Source organism: Ixodes scapularis, unplaced genomic scaffold (assembly GCF_016920785.2).
Source record: "Ixodes scapularis isolate PalLabHiFi unplaced genomic scaffold, ASM1692078v2 PGA_scaffold2__306_contigs__length_199485367, whole genome shotgun sequence".
Classification (NCBI taxonomy): Eukaryota; Metazoa; Arthropoda; class Arachnida; order Ixodida; family Ixodidae; genus Ixodes; species Ixodes scapularis.
In genome coordinates this window covers 167,899,128-167,921,263 of record NW_024609857.1, presented here as the reverse complement: position 1 = coordinate 167,921,263, position 22,136 = coordinate 167,899,128, and the positions used below count along the sequence as shown (strand labels likewise).

General features: G+C 44.7%; 1 protein-coding gene and 1 long non-coding RNA gene across 3 annotated transcripts in view; both read left to right on the top strand.

The window, feature by feature from the left end:
* The window catches only part of LOC8039571 (mucin-2), a 231,976-nt gene extending 220,858 nt beyond the window's left edge, over nucleotides 1-11,118 (top strand). For both annotated transcript variants that reach the window (XM_029972565.4, XM_042292103.1), the window contains 2 exons: nucleotides 1-213; nucleotides 8,068-11,118. In XM_029972565.4, coding sequence (XP_029828425.2) covers nucleotides 1-213; nucleotides 8,068-8,292 — 438 coding nt within the window. In that variant the 3' untranslated portion in view covers nucleotides 8,293-11,118. The remainder of the gene's footprint in view (nucleotides 214-8,067) is intronic.
* Nucleotides 11,119-21,337: 10,219 nt separating this feature from the next.
* On the top strand, nucleotides 21,338-21,716 carry LOC120836252. The gene is made up of 3 exons (XR_005716923.3): nucleotides 21,338-21,380; nucleotides 21,495-21,575; nucleotides 21,679-21,716. It is a non-coding gene; the product is annotated as an uncharacterized LOC120836252 (long non-coding RNA).
* The last annotated feature ends 420 nt before the right edge of the window (nucleotides 21,717-22,136 follow it).

Sequence of the window (22,136 nt, the reverse complement as noted above, 5' to 3'; positions counted from 1 at the left end):
GTGAACCTGACCATCACCGACGTGTACCTGGGCCTGCCGCTGATGGATGCAAAGACGGCGTCCACGGGGGTGGCCAGCATTCTGGGCGGCCCCTTCAAGGCCCTCTACGTGATCATTGCCGCCTCCGTGGCGGCCCTCCTCATCTTAGTTGTCATCATTATCCTCATGATCAAGTGCCGCTCTCTCTCCTCCAACCAGTACTCTCCCGACGTCGTGAGTTGGATCTCAGCTTCCTTACTCCTTGGGCTGAGGAGACGCTTGTCTCCGGATTTCACTGAGCTGTGCATAGCATCTGAAGTGCATGAGGAGTATTTCAAATATTTCGTTTTGTCGCGGTATTGCCATGGAAAATGACATCACTACAACTAGCACGAATGCTATTTTTTGTGTTTTATGTTAACCTAATATAGACTCTCTCAATAAAGTCATTCTAATGTTTAATATATATTTATCTGAGTTATTGAACGCGATTCTAGACTGAATCGATTTTTACGGTAAAACAGAAATTCACACTGGGTTGACAGATACTGGAGCCCACAGTGGATCAGGGCAAACTTAAATTTAAGTCGGACAAGAAATCGAGGTGAAGTGTGCAAGTATAAGTTATGCATCTTCTGGGCGTTTTCAGATAAGATCGAACAACCATGTCCAGCGACCATTTTTAATTTTGATTAAAAAATATTTTGCGGGGTTCTAAAAAAAAAACAAAAAACAACAACAACAACAACAAAACGAATCCTTGTTTTAAAAAAAATCGTTGTGGCTACGGGTCCTGAAATATTTACTGACAAATTAAGCAAAGGAGGGATGGACAAAAACTATTAATCATCGAGTGTTAGGGTCGTGATTCTGAGAAACAAAATCCCAAATGCGTCACATTGCGCAAAAACGCTCTGGATTAAAGATTGTTTTAGTTCGTACATCTAAAAGATCAGGCCTTCACAATATTCCAGTGTGTTGCCCTATATTTAGTTAATATTCGCATAAAATAGTGCCGTCCTCGTTAGAGGGAGAAATGTACAAGAATTGCTCGAACAGGGGCATTTGACAAAATAAGCATCATTTTGAAGATTATGAAAAAAAAACAATCTTCAATATCCTTTAAACTCTCCGAAATTAACGTTTATAGTATGTACGAACAGAATCTACTAAAATATAGTGCAATATTTGTGTGTCTTTAACGTTACCAAGCGAGAAATGTCACCAAATTGACGCTAACGCGGTTGCCATGAATTGAGCATGCACACACCCATTCTTGACAATTTCATTATTTTTACAAAGCGTAAATATGCTACGGGCTGGTCAGGAAAATACAAATTGACAGCACGGAGGTGGACGGAAGTTGTAAAGGGAAAATGCCTAATGCATTTTGGTACAACCGACCCGAAAATGCCCATGGGCCGGAGCGATCGAGGTGCGCCACCATGTCACGCGCTTCACGGTCCCTGCTTCACCAGCCGGCGTGTAGCGTCTCCCTGTACGCGACGCAAAGGAAGCAACCGGAGCGACCTTGCGAACAGATGAGCCTACAACATCGGCCGTAGCATGATAGAGGAGGTAGGGCGCGACCAACCCTGCGCCACCTATGAGTGCCAATAGATCCGCTGCCGCGGAGGGCCGCACAACACCCGGTCGACATTTCTTTATTTTTACCAAAATATATATTTTACTTGTGCAACCGCAAAAACATATTCAAACTTTTTGCGAAAAAAAAGTGTTACCTTGAGAAATAAAAATCACAAAGTCTCTGTCGGTATCCGCGCACGTATTTGCGAGTTGCGTGAAACCGTCCCCTTGGATATTTGAAACAGAAAAGCTGTTGTCGCCTTAGGTTTATTTTTCTTTGTGTGCAGAAACTGTACATAAAATTAAAGGAGGTAGACATGTATTATCAATTGCATAGGAATTCAGAGCTCTATAGATTCGGATGTTAAAAGTCTGGAAACTGACATTTTTAACATGATTTGGAGGCGTTTGTTCAATATTCACATAAATTGTCATTGAAATTAAAAACAATAATCTTTTTTAAAGAAATATACTGAAATGTAGGTAGGTTACCGAATTCGCAATAATTGTAAAATCAGTTTAAAATGAAGGCATACTTCATTTTTCTTCTATTTGTCACAGATCAAGGCTCATATCTCTCCCAACAGGCGCTTCAGAAATGCTTGCAATATCCTTGCATTTTTTAAAATTTACAGAGAGCTAACTATGCTGAATTACCGTAACGGTAGTTAAGAATGATAGAAAGTTGCCGATTTCAAACGAAGACAAGAAAGAAGTAAAAAAATGTAGAAAGTCTGTAAAGAGAAAGCAGTGTGGCAGGAGTTCGTTAAAAATAAGAATTCATGCGAAAGAATACAGGTGAGTTTGGACGGCAAGTCAACAATTTAAGTACAGATTTCTCGAACCACTGAATTTCGGAGCCGACCCTTCATAGGAAGGCTGGACTGCTGACGACCGGGTTTGAATAATGATAAGAAGAACACATGTTGAAAGTGGTACTATGAAAACGAGTTTAATGAATCAACATCCTTCGCGCACATTCGTCGCTTGTCGCGCGCATTCTTCTGCCGGACGCTGACCTGAGTCGGTCACGGCGCTCTCCTGGCACTGCTAGGAGGAACATTTGTTTCCGTTTTGCCTGTAGCGATCACTGTTTGTTTCTTCGCAGTGGCACCGCAAGTTCGCGACCTCAATCTGCTTTTCGCAGCCATAGGAGACTTAACTTCCCAAGATACATCTTTTTTTCATCTACTGTTCCTGCTACAAACAGCTGTGGTTGCGAAGTGTTGGACTGCGTACACTGCCACAAGGGACAGGACTGAATTCCACGCACAACAGAAACAGAGCCCCACTCCTTTGCTTTCCTGTCCCTGAACGCTTTGACGTCAGCTTTCGTGAGGTGGATTAGTTTCACGTTCGGCAGTTTAGTGTTCAGTGGGGCAACCATCCCTGACGTCGACCTCATCACCGACGTGGTGGGCCCTTGGAGGCTGTACAACGTTGCCTGGTGCTTGACAAGACCCCCGATTCCATCGCAGACACTCTTGCCGTGTCCACTTGCGGAAAAAGTACACTTCGCTGACGAGTACTTGTTGCTCCGCAGCTCGTGTAGTTGGTATTTGTTCTTAAAGTAGCTTGCTGCACCATCACTGACGTAGGTCACATCAGCATACACTAGAATCTTGTCGTCAGGCCACTCGTACACCTTGCTAACAGTGTAGCATGCATTGGCGGAGTCGTGGCACATGTGGTCGCTTATGACGGCACAGCTGCGGGTTCCTTTTCTCGTCGTGACCACGTAGGTGAATAGGGAGACTTGACTCTTATTGCAATGGTACGACTGGATTTGCTAGGGCAGGACAACCGGATTGCTGTGCCCTTTTTAGCTGGCAATCCCGTGCCATCTCGCGTGTTGACTAAGGCGGCGGACTCTAGGCGTGGTAAACAGTGTGTGAGCAGAGTAATCTCTTTGCATGGTGTTCAGGATGTGGTCCCCTACACCGAAGTTTGAAATCAAGGAAACAGCTGGAAGAATCGAGTCTTGAGTAATTGGATTTCACGATTTTCCAAACCGCTGTCATATAAATTAAGTTACGGGCAATATCAGTCAATCGCAATTCTTTTTTATTTGTTTTCAGTATCTTTATTTATTTTTATTTTTTTTTCACACTGTGCTGCCCTCCACGGCGGCGGATCCATTGGCGCTCACTGGCGACACAGGTTCACGTTCTGCCGCACCCTACCTCCTATATCAAGTTGCCGCCAAGGTTGTTGGCCAATCTCTTTGCAAAACTGTTTGCAAAGTCGCTCCGGTTGCTTCTTTTATGTCGCGCAGACGGAGGTGCTATACGCCGGCTGTCGAAGCAGGCACCGCGAAGCATGTTACAGGGGGGTGCCTCTCGATCTCTCCGGCCCATGGGCGTTTTCGGGTCGGTTGTGCGAAAATGTATTAGGAATTTTCTCTTAAAAACTACCGCCCACCTCTGTGCTGTCAGTTTGACGTTTCCTGACCACCCCGTAGCACTTTTAGGTTTTTAATAATAATGGTATTGTACAGAATGGGTGTGTGCAGGCCCCCTTTATGGGGGCTTGCACATATGTTAACGTCAATTTGGACATATTTCTGGTTTATAATTTCAAAGCAAAAAAAATATTGCATTATATTTTTGCACATTTTGCTAGTTCATATTATAAACGTTAATTGCAAAGAGTTGAAAGAATATTAAAGATGGCCTTTTTTTAAAATGATTTTCAAAATAATGCAATTTAGTCAAATGTGCCTTATTGAAGAATTATTGTATATTTCTCCGGCAAACAATGGCAACAACATTTAATGCAAAGATGAACTAAATACAGGGCAACACACTGGCAAAGTTTCAAGACCTTAGCTGCTATAGATGCGGACAAAGCAAATACTGTAAAACTCTTAATGTTCGCGAGCCCTCAATTTTCGCGAATTTCACGAATTGAAGAATTCGCGAAATTTAAGGGCGCGCGAAAATTTCGGTCCTTAAGATTTTTAATGCAGGCGTCTGGAATTCACGAAATTTAGTGTTCGCGATTATGTCATCTGTGACCGATTCGCGAAAAATAGGGGCCGCGAAAATAAAGCGTTTTACAGTATTTAACCCAGAGCGTTATTGCAAAATGCGCCGAATTTGCAATTTTGATTCTCAAGATAACGACCCTAATATTCGGTGATTAATAGGTTTGTCAGTCCTCGATATTCCTAATTTGTCAGTAAATATTTCTAGATCTATAGCTAGAATACGTTTTGGGGGGAAGCCGCCCGAAATGCCAACATCGCGCGATATGCAAAGCGCGCACCTGACTGAGAGGGTGCTTACAAATTTTGTTTCTCGCAAAGACAACTTTTTTTTTAAAGAACAAGGATTGGTTTATTTTTTTGGAAGCACGGAGCCAGCGAAATATATATTTTTTAATCATAAATAAAAATGGTCGCCGGACATGGGTGCTTAATCTTATCTGAAGACGCCCCTCTGTAATAGGATAATATTTATACACGGGTAGTAATATTGCTCTACGTTAAAATATATAGGGTTTACAGACGTGCTCTAAAATTACCTCGAAAGCTACACTAACGAAATTTGTACAGGTGACTTATGCCGCCTGGGGGACGTAACAGAGGCGGATAATTTTCACAATAAGGCGGGTAATGACCTAAAACGAGAAGCATGCTAAGCGTCCTTAAAATCACTAAATCAGTCAATTTTATAAGTATAGTGAGCATTTGGGAAATGTGGATGTGCGCTAAAGCTACCACTCGCGCTACAGGTGCAAAGCTGCAAGTACAAACACACCAACGATAAGACTTAGAAACCTCGTGGGCGCGTTTTCGCACCGACAGACTTTCGCCTTTCGCACGAATTGTAACGTTAGTACACCACCGTCCTTCCAAAATTAATTTATTTAGTGGCTCTCAGCGAGTTCGGAATTGTAACCTAATGTTCATCTTCACCAACAAGAAAAGGTGATTAAAAAATATTACTTAGTAACTTATATCGTGACGGTTGGCCCCTTATTTATGCCTCCTATGTCATATAACACCCGCACAAACTTCATTATTGCAACTTTTACGGTTTGTTCTTTAACGTCTGTGAAGCCTAAAACTAAACACCATGTATAAAAATACTAATATTATTATTATTATTATTATTAATAAGAAGAATATTTGTTTGCCCCAAAATAATATTATCCCGGATAGCGTGCCAGGCTGGCCAGTACACAGGTGCATCTGCCAGCCCGCCACCCGTAATAGAACATACTATTATAAATAATAGAACATAAGAGCACATACAATATTAGAACACCCATAATATAACAAAATGGAATACACAGCACGAAGTATGGTAACTCTCTCATTTATTGATTCTTGCCAGAAGAGCCCCTCTTTGCTCATACCTTCTTAGCAGCCCTCGTCCCGTCACGCTAAATGAACCACTCAAACACATTCGAAGGTAGTCCAATAGAGCCCTAATCCTCTCGTCATCTGTTGACTTCTCCTTCTGCATATATTCTAATGCTTGCAAATGGTAAAATCTGGATTAAACTATAAATTTAGCTTTTAGGAAGCACATCGCTTTCTTACTTAAAAGAAATCACAGACTGACTTAGAGAAACATCGCAGTTCAATTCTCATGAATCACCGTCCTTGCAAACACTGTTTGAAAACGAAATTTACACAGTGGGTCATATGGATCAGATTTAAAACAAATGAAATAAAAGGCCTACTCGTGCAGCAGGTGCAAAACTGGCAGTACAAACACGCGAACGATAAGATACTTAAAAACCGCGTGGGCCATTTTTTCCCATCTACTAACTTTCGCCTTTTGCACGAACTGTAACTTTAGTAGACCCCCGTCCTTCCAACAGGCTGCAGTCCTTTCAAAATTGATTCACTTTAGTGGTTTTTGATGGCGCTCAACAAGTTTGGAATTGTAACATAATGTTGTAACCTAATTAATGCTCAGCACAGTGTTGTAACTAGTTGAGCTATGTCTAGCATTTATGGGTGAAAGCGTTTATGCTGCTTCCAGTGTTAACTTCATTCTTGCGGCATAATTTATAGAAACTGAAGATATTTCCTTTATTCCTCATTCAATATTTTACCCCTCAGCATTTAATATCAATGGTTACAACAAATCCTTCCAGTAAATTCTTGTAGGAATTATTCAAAAGTGATTTCTGATTTGAATTAGAACCTGTAAGACATTTTCACCCGGAAAGTTTCCTCTCGTTGTCCGAAGTCGTCATTTAGACTCAGCGTTTGGGGTTCACTTCATGTTCATTACAAGGAGCCTATTGACTGAAAGGACCTCCTCAAATCAATTACAAGTATTTAATAACAGTTTTATGTCAACGCCGGCGCACAAGCCTCACGCAACAAGGCAGTCACATCTACGCAACTATCAGATGCTAATTGCTAGCAATGGCCTACCGCAAGCTTCCCGATATACGAAGGTTTTTCAAGATAACGATACTTTGATCATATCAATAACATAGGGTGGCCGAGTGGGCTAGCGCACACCAGCTCGAAGCACATGGAATGAAAGCTCACGCTGCAGCAATCAGAAATCCTGGCTTCAATCCCCACCCCTGCTCTTTTCCATATGGATGAGCATCGTACCGGCGTGCGGTCGTGTATAACTGCTGCGTGATGCACATTAAATACCCCAGGCTAGCGGTTGTACTGCACTGGCTATGGCTAAAGTTCTCATGTACTCCTGAAACACCAGACACCCATTGAGGCTGACTAACTTCCCGCTGCATAGACATCACGCAACATCATTATTATTATTTATAACATACCAATACCAATATACCAATGCTTAAACGGCCAGGAAACGCTTTAATGTCACAAACAAAGTAAAAACAGTACTTAACTGAAATCATTATGTTTTGGACCTGGTACCGAGAAGGTGGTGTTTTTTTTAAGCCACAACCCTCGTTGAAAAAAGTTTGAAAAAAAAATGCCATCCCGCTTTATGTATGACATACTCGTCGGCTTAAACGTCCAAGATTAAAGGGACATAAGAAGGGTACGTGGCCCATAACCGGAACCAGGTGATGTGCGACTAGAATCAGTTATAGTGCTGTTGAAACCAGGTAGTGTCCAAGTGGAACCAGCAAGCCTGAAATTGGAACAATATATTTTTTTCTCAAGAATACTGAAGCATTAAGGGGAATGCTGGGAACCTAGGTTCATGCGCTGCATACGCTCACTTTGTCGATATAAAATATTCGAATTGAACAGTCATTATAATGTTTCAACGGACGCAGGTTTCATCTGCCATTCGTTTTAGGTTTATTGCTTTAAAACAGTTACCACTGCAGACGACAGCACACGCAGCGCGTTTAACCACTCTCTCAGCACGCTCTCAATCGGTGCTCGGGTACTCTAATTAGTTAGGGTTTAAGTTGTAACCAGCTGAAACCACATGGTTTGAATTGAAATCAGTTAGAAATGTTCGCCTAGGTTGAATCGATGCAAGTTATACCATCTTCAGCTAAATCTTTACTGAGCTCTGGTCATGTTTGCAGGAGAAGCTGACGAAGGACCTTCACATGAGGTCTGAGATTGGGGACCTGCGTCCAGGCGACGAAATCCTCAAGGAAGAGGCCCAGCTCAAGGATGCTTCCGCCTTTGTCATCAACGGCAACGGAACCCACCTGACCCGAGATGGAGACGGGTGGGTCGTGCCCTTCTCTCAGGTGCCCACGGAGGCCAAGAACGGTGTTCCCGACGCACAGGACACGAGGCTGTGAAGTGGCGCCGTTCCTACGAATCTTGGAAACACAGGAGAGCGACCCAACGTGTGATCAAGCGTTGAAATGACTCTCGTGGTAGTGTCTCCAGAAGTCTTGGGACTCTTGGCCTTGACGGAGGCTTCCAGCGCTATAAAGGGTCCAACCCGTTCCGACAGCAGAGATGTCTTCTGTAGTCCCATCAAGTCGCAAACGCTTTTGAGTCTGTGCCCTTTAAAATATAGGTTCCCGATTTCTAGAGGAAGTTGATGCTAGTTCGTAGGGTTTTTTCCATACAGCTTGCAAGGTCACAAAAGGTAACGAATACGTTCCAAGAAGCTTTGATCTAGGAACAGGAGGTTCTGCCAAGGAAGTTGTTAAAGATTGTGCTTTGTTTCATCCTGCTTATGAACTACAGAAGCAACGGAGTCTTTTTAAGCTTGTCAATTTTTTCCATTACTGCGTTATCTGTTCGATAAGTTGAACATCTGAGTCTGGTGCATTTTGGCTCACGAAGCAGTCATGTAACCTCAGATTGTTGGGTCAGCTGGGAGTGTGCTAAAACGAAAAAAAAAAAGAAATAGTACACATTTTTTTTTGAGGCCGACGTTTTAATAATTGAAATGTTTGTAGATTGTCTAACTCACATTAAACTGTTTCGTTTGCAGTTATGTTCAGCAGCATCACAATTAATACCTGGGATGAATTCTTACTGCGGAATTAAATTCTACCCCTAAAACTATCAAGTGAAGTTTATAAAAACGAGGTTTTCTTTGCCTAAAACTTATTTTGAACATTCCATCACCTCTGGCGCACACGTTCTAGAATAAACTCTCAGAAAAACATGAGCCGTCCCCCGCAAACGTTGCAAGATTTCTTACTTTACACTCGCCAAGGTACCAATAGGCATGCCATCAGTTTAGACAGTGCCATTTTCTAACGTCTGCTAGAAGTGCCTTAAATGTCGCCCCTTGTGTCATATGTTTTAGGTATGCATCCGCCTGTCAGTCCCTACATGTCTGTGCACTTTGCTCCGCTCAAACAATCTGAGAGGATGACAGCGGTTGGTTTGGCAAGGCGCCGACAAAGAACTCTTTGAGGGCCGGATTTTTGTTTTGGTAGTAAGCCGGCTTTAACACGTGACTTACTGCGCTGCGAGGATGGTGCGTTCCCCTCCTGGGAGAGTGTCGTGGCGTTAAATCACGTGCAACTGGCCTCATGTGTATAGCCTGCCGCAGGTCTAACTGATAAGCATAGCCGTAGAAGAGTCTCATTTTGGAGGCACCACAGGCACTGCGTATTATGTGACGCGAGAGCTGGCTTTCTCGCGGCATGCGGAAGATTGAGCAATATTAGGTTTGTTTTGTTCCGGACTGCATTGAGGCAAGGTCGTTAAATTTGTGGATGGCTGAGGAATTCTTACCTATCGTTCATGTTTGGGTGACTTACGTGGATATGTTCTTGTCAATCAATTTTTTCTTTATATTTTCTGCGTGTTTATATTTGTGTGCGTGTGTGTGTGAGTGGCTTGGTGGCCTGGAAACGAGTTTCAATTCACACTAAGAAATTAGGAAATCGGTCCAATGTTATGAAACTCGCAATTACTTTATGCGCGTTATGACTCCACATGTTAGACAGGGCACATTTCTGGACCATGTTTTGAATGCATACGTGCATAAGTACACAAATTGCAAGTGTGCTTTGATACCTCTGGGCAGAGAAGGCTTGTATACTGTAAACCAAGTGCCCATGCATATTATTCACATTCCACTCAATTGACTAACATCTAGAAATGCAATAACAAAGATGCAGCCATTTCGACTGCTGTGTTGTGTCAAAAGAAACATCCCGACCGAAAAAAGAAAAACAGTATAACTTTTTACCCTTTTCATTATGGAATTGGAAATCTAACTGGAATTGCTTCTGGAAACGTGAAATTTAAGTTGCAGAAAAAGGAATAATTTCTAAAAACCTAAAGTCCAGGTAAAGTCCAGATATATTTCCAGTTCCATAACACAGATAGCCAGATTTTTACTGGGTTTTTGCGGTAAGGTTGTGTGTACATAAAATACCGTCGAGTGTTCGAGACTTGAACCAAAATTACTGTGCGTTCCATACAAAATCAAATCTGTTCAACTATGCATTCTGATCCCAAGCGCACCACCGGGATTACGCCATATGTTGTCTCAATTTAGTTGTAACATTTTCACTTAAATTGCAAGGCGGCATATGGACCTCAGTCCCAGTTATCAATACTGTATAGCACTAAACGTATACTGTAATATTACATATTTTAGCGTGCCTTTCGCAGTGCTACAGATGATGCCTCATTGGATCAATGAAAAATATACTTTTATATGTTAATACCTTTTGCTCTCCAGAACCTCGAAAACAAGACTACACCGTTTTTCTTGGATGAATTGTAATGTAGTGCAATTGGATTGCAGCTAGTCTTACGCGCGCATTTTCTGAGTCAAGGATTGTGCATCAGGCTCGTGAAAGACGCTTTTGATCTGCTGGCGATAAACTTAACTTTTCCGTCCTCTTGGCTTATATCTAATATAATGTTTCTGTGATGTAAATGAATGATTGCAAGCTTCTGCCGCTTCATTCATTAAGACGATAGCTGACTTGTGTTGGAAGTCACATTGTGTGTTTGGAAAGCGGTTGTGCACGTTGTGATCCGCCAGCGGCAAGGTTATGTAGCAACTTGGCTTGTGCTCTAAAGGAAGATCTGTAACGTTTTTTTTTTTTCTCTAGAGATGACTGCGCGACGCCACCGGGGTGGTTTCACGAGAGTTTGATAAAATGTGTGTGTATATAGAGAATTAAAAGGTTTTCTAAATATCTCGACAAGTACCTTTATTGCTTGTCATCTGCTCTAAACTTTCACATCTTCAGCAGCACTATTTCAATGACATGTTCACGAATGGTAAATATTTCAAGTACAAATATTGAAGAAGAGACTTCTTGCATTCTGTATTTTCCATTTGTTTACTTATCAAAATGTATTTATTCATTCGAAGATGCTGGCAGATGGGTACAAATTGGCCCTCTAATGACATTTGAGCTTCTGGCCTATTTATGTTATTACCTCATTAGTGTTTCGGGCTATTCGGGGAACAATTGGTAGCCACAAAGTATAAGCGCATCATATTTTAATTAGATCAGGCAAAAAGCGGTCACCGTCCTGTGACGAAACAGTGTGTTCAAAACCCTCGACCAGTGACATCACCGGTAAGCATGTTGTAATTTGCAGCCTGCTAGAACCGTCATATTTTTTTTTGTGCAGGCTAAATAACGTGCATTGCTCTGTGAACCATTGTTATTCCTCCAATGAAGCCCTTTTATTAAGCGGAGAAAGATTGAAAGCATGAAAAAATATATTTTAAGTGCATCGAAACAAGAAAACAAAACAAGACACGCCCGTCTCCCAGCTGCGGAACAAGTCAAGCCAGCCGGCGCGCATGCACACTAGGGCAGCTAGCGCATTGAATTGATTATGAGCTTGCCCGGTGCGTGTGGCGTGTGCATGACGATCATTTCTGAACGTTCAATGTGCCGTGTGTAGTGCGCTGTTCTCGCCAATCAGTATGGTGCTTCCGCGTTTTTGTGTTGAGGTGTGCACAACATCCCTGCACTCGATCGGGCGAGTCTGTGCAAGGCTTTACGCGCTCCCCCTAGAATCGCTTCGCAGGTTTAACAAGACCGACGTGCTTTTCATTCTAGTTTTCACCAACTTAAATGTGGTCAAGAGGGGTATTACCATCTCGCGTCTCCGGGCCGAGCTGCCGAAATCCTACCTGCGCAAGATGACGGAAAGCTTTAGGTCACAGGTACATGAACTGGAACAGAGGGGATACCCCCCTTCGATTGTTGTGGAAGTAGTGGAGACCCCATTGAACAGACTGTGGATGAGTGCAGGGGTCCCGGAGAAAATAAGCTCCAGCGTTAGAAGGGCAGTACTTCCCTATATGCACGAGGTTAGCAATGGAATTGATAAAAGTGGCAAGCAGACAATCCTGTGCCGGTGTTGTTTTCTATTTCCGGGAAGCTGGAAAAATGATGTGGCATGATCAAACGGGGGACAAGAAGGGGTGGAGTGTACAAAGGTGTATGAGAAAGAAAGGAAGCTGTGTTCGACTTCTGAAGCTTAGTGCATTTTTTTCTTCATATTTTTGGTGTTCAAGCGTACAAGGTGTAGTAGCGACAGATTGAAATTGCGGCAGGGTTAGAGATTTAGGTTAGCGTAGGCGGCCAGGCGGGGCATTGGATTGTAGAGTAGGGTCGGTCTTTGTGTAGTCTTTTGGCGGGCTTTCTTTTCTTTTTTTTTTTTTGTGATAGATGCACGGGTCTTTGATTAGCTAGGCGACGAGTATAGAAAAGGCCGGAAGATCAAGGGGGACCTAAACATGGCGGAGTGCGGAGAGTGCAAGAGGTGGTGTTATTTAGAAGAAACTGATTTCAAGAGCGTAGCTGACGCAGAAAAAATTAGCTTCTCTTTCCGACTGTGGGAGAACATCGAGGGAGACTTTAGAATCCTAGGAGTGTGGAAGGCTAAATTTGAAGAGATGAAGCGGGAACTGGAGGAACAGCGGTAACAGCGGGTCCTGCTCGAGACCCAGGTCGGTGAGTTGACGAACAGGGGAGGGGGAGGTGCTTGAAGTGAGGTGGCAGGAGCTTACGAAGGACTTTGAAGGCTAGCTAGAGCACATGGGGGCTGAGCGTAACGAGGAAATGAAGAAGCGGGCCAAACTTGAGAAGCAGATGAAGGAGCTCAGGCAGGGGGAAGCTTGGAAGGCAGGGCTAGAAAAGCGAGAAAAAAGTATGAGGATAGAGTGGAGCGTCTCATCGGTGTAGTTAAGGAAGAAAAGGGAAGAGCAAGGAAGGGCAAGCAATTAGGGCTGAATTGCAGGTTATTTTAAGAGTAGAGGTTGAGAAGAGGGTCATCCTAGAAGCACAGTGGGGAATAGATGAAAATGGAGTCAACAACGAGTGTTGTGCCAGAGGTGCAAAGGGCAGTACTCCGTCTCACGATAACTTGGCAAACCTTGGACGCTAGGGCGCTGCGACCCAATGTCACGGGAGCCTTTGTGTCACCACGCCAAACGCGAGGTGCGAGACCCGGAAAAACCGGCTGACCTCTGCTAGCCAAAGTCGTCTGCTCCGAAACCAACCAACTTCGGATGAAGGTCCACCGCAGCAACATTTCCGTCCGCTAGAATAGCGGGCACTTCGGGAACAGTTCATGAGACAACCATGTGCTCAATTTAACTGTGAATCTGTGACGGGTGCTAATGCCAGGGCAAAGTGCGATGTTTTGAGCAGAAACAGCTGATTATATGGCTGCGATCGTCGGCAATCGCGAACGGCCACGGCGCTACAAGGCGAAGCAAATCGAGCGGATACGGATAAGGCGTAACTTGCTTGGTTTAAATGTAACTGTAACTCATAAATTTGCGATTGTTTATTTTTTATTTTTCACATCTTCTCGTTATACTGGGTATCTCAACTAGCTGCCAGGCTCCTTAAATCGACCGCGAAATTCGGTTCCTTAGCCTATCGCGCGACGATCTTGTGGAGCGTTGCCCACAGTTGGTGCAATTTTTCTATACAATTTGTAGAGCGAACTTACCTGATAAAAAGTAAAAAAAAAAAATTAAAAAAAGGCTTATCTCCCATGGAAGCGCAGCGAAGTCACCGGTTTTCAAACAATAGGGCGCCCTATTGTTTGAACACCGGTGACTTCGCTGCGTTCTTTCTGGTCCCGCTCCAAGTGACTGACGCATCTTCGATACATGGTGACAGAAGCAGGATTTGTTTAGTAGAAAGTAACGTTGATATGGAACATGTGCCCCCTCCCGAGTTCCAACTTCCAAGTGCTTTCTGACGTTGCCGCAGAAAATGGACCTCTTGGCAAATATGTGCTGCCACCTAGACACGCGACTCGGGTCGAGACGAAGTTTCGAGAAAACAACGCGCGCCCAAGGCCTCTCCCACGCGTTCCACACCCAAAACGTCAGCTACATCCTGTTAAGCCGTTGAGACGCTGTGACCTAGATACGGTTTTCCCAAACTCGCCCTTGCCCCCGTCGTGAGTAATCTTCTGCCTTGATGTCGACACAAAGAAACCACCTTCCCTCTCTGCTGTGCCAGGAGGAAGAGAGAGAGAGAGTACTGGGACCATTTACTCTCGAACCGATGTTTCTACAAAAGGTCTATTGGAAGAGGTTCCGGCAGCTTATAGAGCTGTTCTTCAGGGCCACAGCACCAGCTAAAAAGAAAACGCCAGCGCAGGAAGCAGCCCTTTTTCTGCATGTAGCTGGACAAGAAGCTATTGACGTATTCAACACATTTTCGCTGACAGCAGTTCAACGAGAAGACTACGATGCCATCGTCCAAGCCTTTGAGAACTACTGCATCCCGAAGTGCAACGAGACATACGAACGGTACGTGTTTAGAGCAAGGCAGCAGAAAAAAGGCGACAGCTTCCAGCAGTTTCTTCGCGACGTGCAGCTCAAGGCTCAGACATGCCACTTTGGTGAACTAAAGGACTCTATGGGCCAGAGACCTGCTAGTATGCGGAACCACAGGCAAAAGGTTGCGTGCTCGCCTTCTGCGAGAGAGGAACCTTACTTTGAAATTGGCCATCGAGTTTTGCAATGGTGCTGAGCTAGCGGCTGTCCAGAATTGCACTCTCGAGGGCGAAGCAAATGATTCTCCCGCAAGATTGGGAGAGTTAGCGACTAGCAGCCGTCAAAAACCGTGCTGACTAATTACGAGGGCAATCCTATACAATGAAAAAATATTTGACATCAACCAAAAATTAAACTCGCACCCAACATTTCAAAAGCTGTTCGGTTTCCTCTTCAGGGGCGATTGATCTCGTGCGTGGGAGCAGCCCCGTCTTCTTTGGTGGCACGAATATCTTCTAATCGCGCTTCCGCCTTGCCATCCAGTCTTTTTCTAATCACGTGTCGTAGTCCACTCACATAAACAGATCGCAAGGTACCCACGGATCTGTTGATATTTCCTGGTGTATTTTGGATGTGCCATAATTCAAGGTGATGTCTTTTTCGGAGATTGGTTTCAACATCAAGAACGGACGCGTTCGCGAAGTCTATCGGATGGTCAAAGGTGTCACAATGCTCCGCAAGAGCACTGCGTTCTCGGTCGAATTTGCGAACATCGTTCTTTTGCTGGCGTAACCTTTCCGTAAAGTTCTTTGTTTCGCCGATATAAGATGCAGGACATTTTAAGCAGGGGATCCGATAAACAATTCCCGGTGCTTTTACCTTCGGGGGGCGATCTTTTGGTCTTGGTCGTCCGGGAGTGGATACCGGTTTGTGAGCCACGTGAATGCCTTGTTTTGCGAGCACCCGTGATAGTGCTTCGCTAGTACCTTGAACGTAGGGAACGCTGATGCGCGTGATGGGGCGATGCGGCGCAGCTCCCTTTGGTTGTGGGTTTTGGCGAGCGTGAACCGCACGTTTGGTGACAAATCGGATAAACCTTGTAGGGTAGCCGTTCTTTCTCAGATCAGCGATCAAACTCTGCTCCTCTCTTTTTCTGTCAGTTTCTGAAGAACAGATAACAGCCGCCCTGGACATGAGTGTTGCAACGACTGATGCCTTGTGACTCGTGGGATGGTTCGACTTAAAATTAAGGTAGCGTCCGGGGTGAGTGGGCTTCCTGTATACCGAAAACTTCATCTCTTCTCCTTGCCTCTTCACCAGTACATCAAGGAATGGTAAAGTGTTGTCTTTTTCTCGTTCCACGGTGAATTTGATGTCGGGCTCGATGGAGTTGAGGTGAGCCAGGAACTTATCAACTTCTGATGTTTTCAATATACAAAAAAAGACGTCCACATAACGCATGAACACCTCAGGTCTCTTGGTAAAGGGCTGTAGCGCTCTTTGTTCGATGCTTTCCATTGTCAAATTCGCAGTGGTGACAGATATGGGCGCACCCATCGCAGTTCCGCTGGTTTGTTTGTAAAATTCCCCTTTAAAGAAAAACTAGGTGCGGCGTAGGCAAAAATCAAGAAGGCGGCACAGCTCGCCCACGCTGAGGCTGGTTCTGGTGCTGAGTTTGGAATCCGATTCGAGAACCGCTCTGGCTGTGGAGACTTCCAGGGGTACTGGAACGCTGGTAAAGAGGGACACGACATCGAACGACACCATGCTGTGTTCCCCGTTGACCTTCACTTCCGACATGCGTTCAACGAAGTTACCTGCATTGCGGACATAGGTGGATGTTTTTCCAGTGAGAGGCGAAATTATCCGGTGTAAGTAGTTTGACAATGCCCGGAGCGGAGAAATGGTGAAATCTACTATGGGTCGCAGAGGAACGTTGATCTTATGGATCTTAGGCAGCCCATAGAAGCCCGGTGCAGAGACATTCCTGCATATGGGATGAAAGTAGAGGCCTTTTGAATCGGGATGGTTCCTGAAAACGTCTGCCAGAGTATTGTTCAGGCCGTCTTGGACTGGGCGGGTCGGATCTTTCTTTAGCTTTTCATAAGCAGGACTGTCAAGGTCTCCGACCTTGTGCTCGTAAGCTGCCGCAGCGCTTTGCTTTCTTCTTTAGGCAGGTTATGATGAGGTTGAGAAGTGAGTCTTGACAGAATACCTATTGCCTTAAGTCGGACTCCTTCACGAACGTCGGGATTTAGGTGGAAGATTCCGTCTTCTACAGCTGCGACCATTTTCGGCAGGGGTGGTCTTCCTGAGATCCCGTTGAAACTGTGACCTTTCGCCAAAACGTCCATCTGAGGTCACAATGCTTTGTCAAATTTTTGCCCCAACTTTCAAGAGAAACGGAGGCAGCGAGGGTCTTGATAAATAAATAAAACGCATTTGTGTTGCTGGCCGTCCATCACAATGAGTGGAATAATTTGATTGAAATGCTCCCATCAGCCCCCGTCCCATCCAAACCGATAAAGATATCAGCTGACGCGTCGAGTTTTGCCATCGGTGCTGCACTATCTCAACTACATAACCAGGATTGGCGTCCCGTGGCATATGTGTTACGGGTGCTCTCGAAGGCCGAAGCGAATTGTGCACAATTTAAAAAAAGAGACGCTGGCTGTAACTTTCACTTGCGAGCGGTTTCGGGAGTTTGAGGTGGGTTATCCCGCGCTTGTCAAAACAGACCACAGGCCGCTCGTAGCAATAGCAAAATAGAGCACCAGTAAAATCCCTCCGCGACCTCAGAGATATTTTCTCAGGCTCTTGCAATGTGATGTCACGTTTCAGTATGTTCCCGGAAAGCAGCTGCTCTTAGCAGGTGCTCTGTCAGGGTCGAAGTTCCGGACGCAGACAAGTCGGACACTGAACAGGACGACATCGCCATCCACGCAACCGGTGTGCTCACAAGCCTAGTCAGCGACAACACGAATGCCCAGTTAGCGTCGGCCACCCTGGACGGCCAAGAAATAAGGGAAGTCATAAAAACCCTAGAACAAGGAAAGGCAGTTGTTGGAGAGCTTGCACCACGCTCCTCAGGGCTTAAATGCATCGTCGGTGTGCTACGGCGAGGAAGCAGGGTGGTGATACCAAAAGTCCCCATAAGCAGATGTTGCACCGACGGCTTGAAGGACTTTTAGGTTCCACATTTTTTTCATTTTGCTTATAGGCAACCATCGGAACGCTCAATGCTCAGACCAGTCCCGGACCAACCCTGACAGCAAATCGGTGTGGACCTTTTCGATTACGGCAGCAAACATTATCCGGTGGCGTACTGTGCCTACTCAAACTACCCACACTGTAAAAAATTTACGTCAATTTGACGTGTCTTTCCCTCGTCAAAAAAGACGGGCACGCTCATCATTTCAAAATACGAGGATGCCCTCATTATTTATTTGGCGCGAGAGCCGAGCCTTCCAGAAAAGCCGAAATCCCAGGAGTGCAAGCATGCGCAGATGGCGAGGAGTTGAATGCCCCGCCGCGCAGCGCGCAGCCCTGCAGCTCTTTCGCGGCCCTCCCAGCCCTCCTCTCTCGCAGAATGGCGGTGTTGGTGCGTTGTTGCCGTTGTTGCAACACCCATCTCTGTTGTTTTGCGGTTTTGCTCCGAGTCGTGCGCCCGTTCCGCGCAGGCGCAAACAGAGGTTGCAGCAGCTATCGCCATGCTATCGCTCTTCGGGCGTTCGTCGAACTCGCCTCGGTGGCTGTTGACATCGTGGTCTGTGTAGTGTTCTGTGATGCATCAGGGCCTCATCAGCTCATCGACGACTAAATCGCCCACTTCAAGGTATGCAATGTGACTTTATCCTTGCAATGTCTTGCTTACGTATTGTAATCGAATGTTTCTCCATGTTCGCGGTTCGAGTGCTTTCGGTTGAAGACGGAAAGCGCTCGAGCGTGTTCGAAATCTGCGGTCTGAGAACACGGGCGTCCACCGACACATCGTGCTTTTGGTGTTTCTTTTTCAGCACGTTATGTTTCCGTTATAATATGCACGTGTTTATTTATCCGTGCTGCAGCGGCGGCGCCTTTACTCAGAGCCCTGCGCCTTATCTCTTAGGAGAACTCGCGAGTACGAGCTTTTATGGAAGCTTAGTTTCTGTGTTTGTTTTTGCAACAACATTCATGCAGCCAGACAACATAAGCGAGCGGCTAACGTCTTTGTAACGATGCAATGTCATTGAACGACGTTTTAGCGGCTTCGAAAACGGAAGTTTCCAGTGCACTCGATTCACGAGCCTCTAAGACGTACACAAAATTATTGACCGCCCTCGTAATTTGACGGGAAATTTCTCAAGCAGTTTGGAGGGTTAATTGTTGTAAACATCCACTCTGCAGCTCGCTGCTGGCTCTGACTTTATATTTAACAGTGTGCTTATTTTTTATATCGTATTTTCCGGGCTATAGTCCAAGGTCTATACATGTTTAAAAGCTGAAAGTTTAGGCTGTGCGGACTCTCTACGTGTACGGACTATACACGAATTTTGTTTTTCAAGATCGTTCATTATGAGGAGATGTGACGGATTTTGTGAGTGAAAGAGTATGTTAATGATTATATATGTATATTATAGGCAGGCACGTAACCAGGGGGAGGCCCATGCCCCCCCCCCCCCCCCCTCTTCCCCGAAACAAAATTTTGGCTACGTGCCTGATTGTAGGCTTCTTTGTGTGCTAAGAAAGCAGACATGTGTCAAGGTGTGCCGTCTATAAGAAGATTTTCGTGTCGACTAAGCACCAGGTGCCGACTATGCACGGCACGCGGACTATGCACCGGGTGCGGACTATCTAAGTACCTAAGCAAGAACTTTTACTTTGGACCCCCAATTTGCCCCTGCGGACTATACACCGGGTACGGACTATAGCCCGGAAAATACGGTACATATATTTTAGGTTTTTGCATGTCCTATATTCCGTTCACGCCTACGCTGACAGTGCGGTGCAAGCTACTTGTTCGCCAACTATAATTAAAGCCTCCTATCGCTTGACCTCGCTCTCCCCGCGTGAGTATGCGAGAGGCGGTGACCACGTTGTGCAGAATCAACAGTTGACTGGTCAAACGAACATGCAGCTTCCACCGCACTGTCTGTTTAGGGGTGAACATTTCGCAAAATCGTAATAATTGGCTCAGCATACCCAACGGCTGATCGGCTTCGCAGAAGTTTATATTTTATTTATTTTTTTGCGCTTTCTTGTTTTATTTCTCATTGATGAGTACTGTTCATTCATTTGCACACCTGAGTCATTAGACAGCTGAAACGACGTCGAAAGATTCTTGTGATATATCAAATTTTTTTTTGTAATCTTTAACGGACTGTAAAGGAAAATGAAGGTGATATATATGTGGATGCCATCCTCACTGTATAATAGTAGGGCTCGGCGGACATTAGACAGGCGGATAAACGTCAAAATATGTTTACTAATTAACCGAAAATTGTAAAGTCACTGTTTAATTACATAGCTTTTTACTTTTCTTTTCTTATTTCACTGTAGATTACACTTGTGCAGCTTCAGACACCCCGGCCGTGACACTTCCCCTTTGGACTTGGTTTAATGAATTTGTGTTTAGTATAGTTGCGTTATTTGTTTAGTATAGTTACGTTTATTATCATTAGTGCATGATTTTTTTTAACGAGGTTATAATTGCTTCCTCTTTTTTACAGTGGCTATTTTCAAACCTAACGTTGCATTTGCATATGTTGGTGTGCATGTGCATGGTGTGTGTCTGCATCTAACTGTGTCACATGGCACCTGTGACATCCTAATGACGTCTGCATATAGTTGTTTCACTTTGCACTCGGGCTCAAAGTATAGCTATGTTCGACTGTTAATTTCAGGGTGGCATATCCCACAAGCCTCATGTTGGCTGTGATGTGCCCGTCATGCTAACTGATGTGCGCTAGATACAATAAATGTATTATATTATTATTATGAATATTATTATTATTATTATTTAGCGGTTTAATGGGCCTCTTCGCAATTGCAATTTTAAAGAGAGTAATGTAACCCCAAAACTCTAACCGGCGATTTCCGAAAAACATGAATTACTCAAAACTTGCTGCTTTTTCACAAAATTGTTTCATTTAGGTTGGGCTTTAATAATGTCTCCGTTTAAAATTGCAATCGCAGCATAGCCCATTATACCAATACTTAAGAAGGTAATTAACATATTTTGGTTAGTAAACATAATTTTATGTTTATTCTCTTCTCTAACGTTTGTCATTGCTGTGGTATTGCTGGCTACTGCAGTGTGTGACCCAATTGTTATATGTTTGTTATAGGTACTTTGGCCAGATAAACCTCAAAAGAGGTACCAGGTGTGCACCATGCCATACCGCAAAGAGCGGCATTTATTCGAAAGTGCTCAGGCTCATCAAGGAAGGGAAATGAACCCGTAGGTACTATCCAAAGATTGCCAGCCGCTCTCTTCAAGCCGCATGGAGAGCTCTATGAGTTCAGCAAGTGTTCCTAGTGGTCCTTGGGATATTTCATGCTGGAGGCTTATGTAGTATTGGTCTTGTCTTTTTAATTTAGTGGGTATAAGGCAAGCTGTATTAAATTTATTGCAGGTTCCAGTTGCACCAAGCAGGTGCACTCACCCTCAGGTTGCAAGCCGCTCTCTTCAAGTCGCATGGGGTGCTTTATGAGGTGAGCAAGCATTTCTAGCAATCCTTGGGACATGTCGTGCTTTAAGCTTATGTATTACTGGCCTTGTCTTTGTTACATTGTGGTATATGGCAAGCTGTACTAAATTTATTGCAGGTCCCAGCTGCGCCAAACAGGTGCACGCACCATTACAGATTGCAAGCCGTTCTCTTTAAGCCACATGGAATGTTGCATGAGGTGAGCCTGCATTTGTAGTGGTCCTTGGGACGTGTGCTGTAGGCTTATGTATTACTGGCTTTGTCTTTGTGGTATACGCCAGGCTGTATTAAATATATTGCAGGTCCCAGCAACAAAAATTGCAAGCCGCTCTCTTCAAGCCGCGTGGAGTGCTCTCTGAGGTGAGCAATGATTTCTGGTGGTCCTTGGTACATGCCCTTCTGGGGGTTTATGTAATACTGACCTTGTCTTTGTTATTTTCTGGTATATGGCAAGCTGCATTAACTTTCTCGCAGTTCCCATCTACACCAAGCGGGTTGACCCACCGTCAGACCGCAAGCCGCTGTCTTCAAGCCGCACAAAGTGTTCTATGAGGTGAGCAATCATTTCTGGCTGTCTTTGGTGCATGCCATGCTGGGGGTTTATGTAATAGTAGCCTTGTCTTTGTTACTTTCTGGTACATGGCAAGCTGCATTAACTTTCTCGCAGTTCCCATCTACACCAAACGGGTTGACCCACCTTCAGACCGCAAGCTGCTGTCTTCAAGCCGCACAAAGTGTTCTATGAGGTGAGCAATAATTT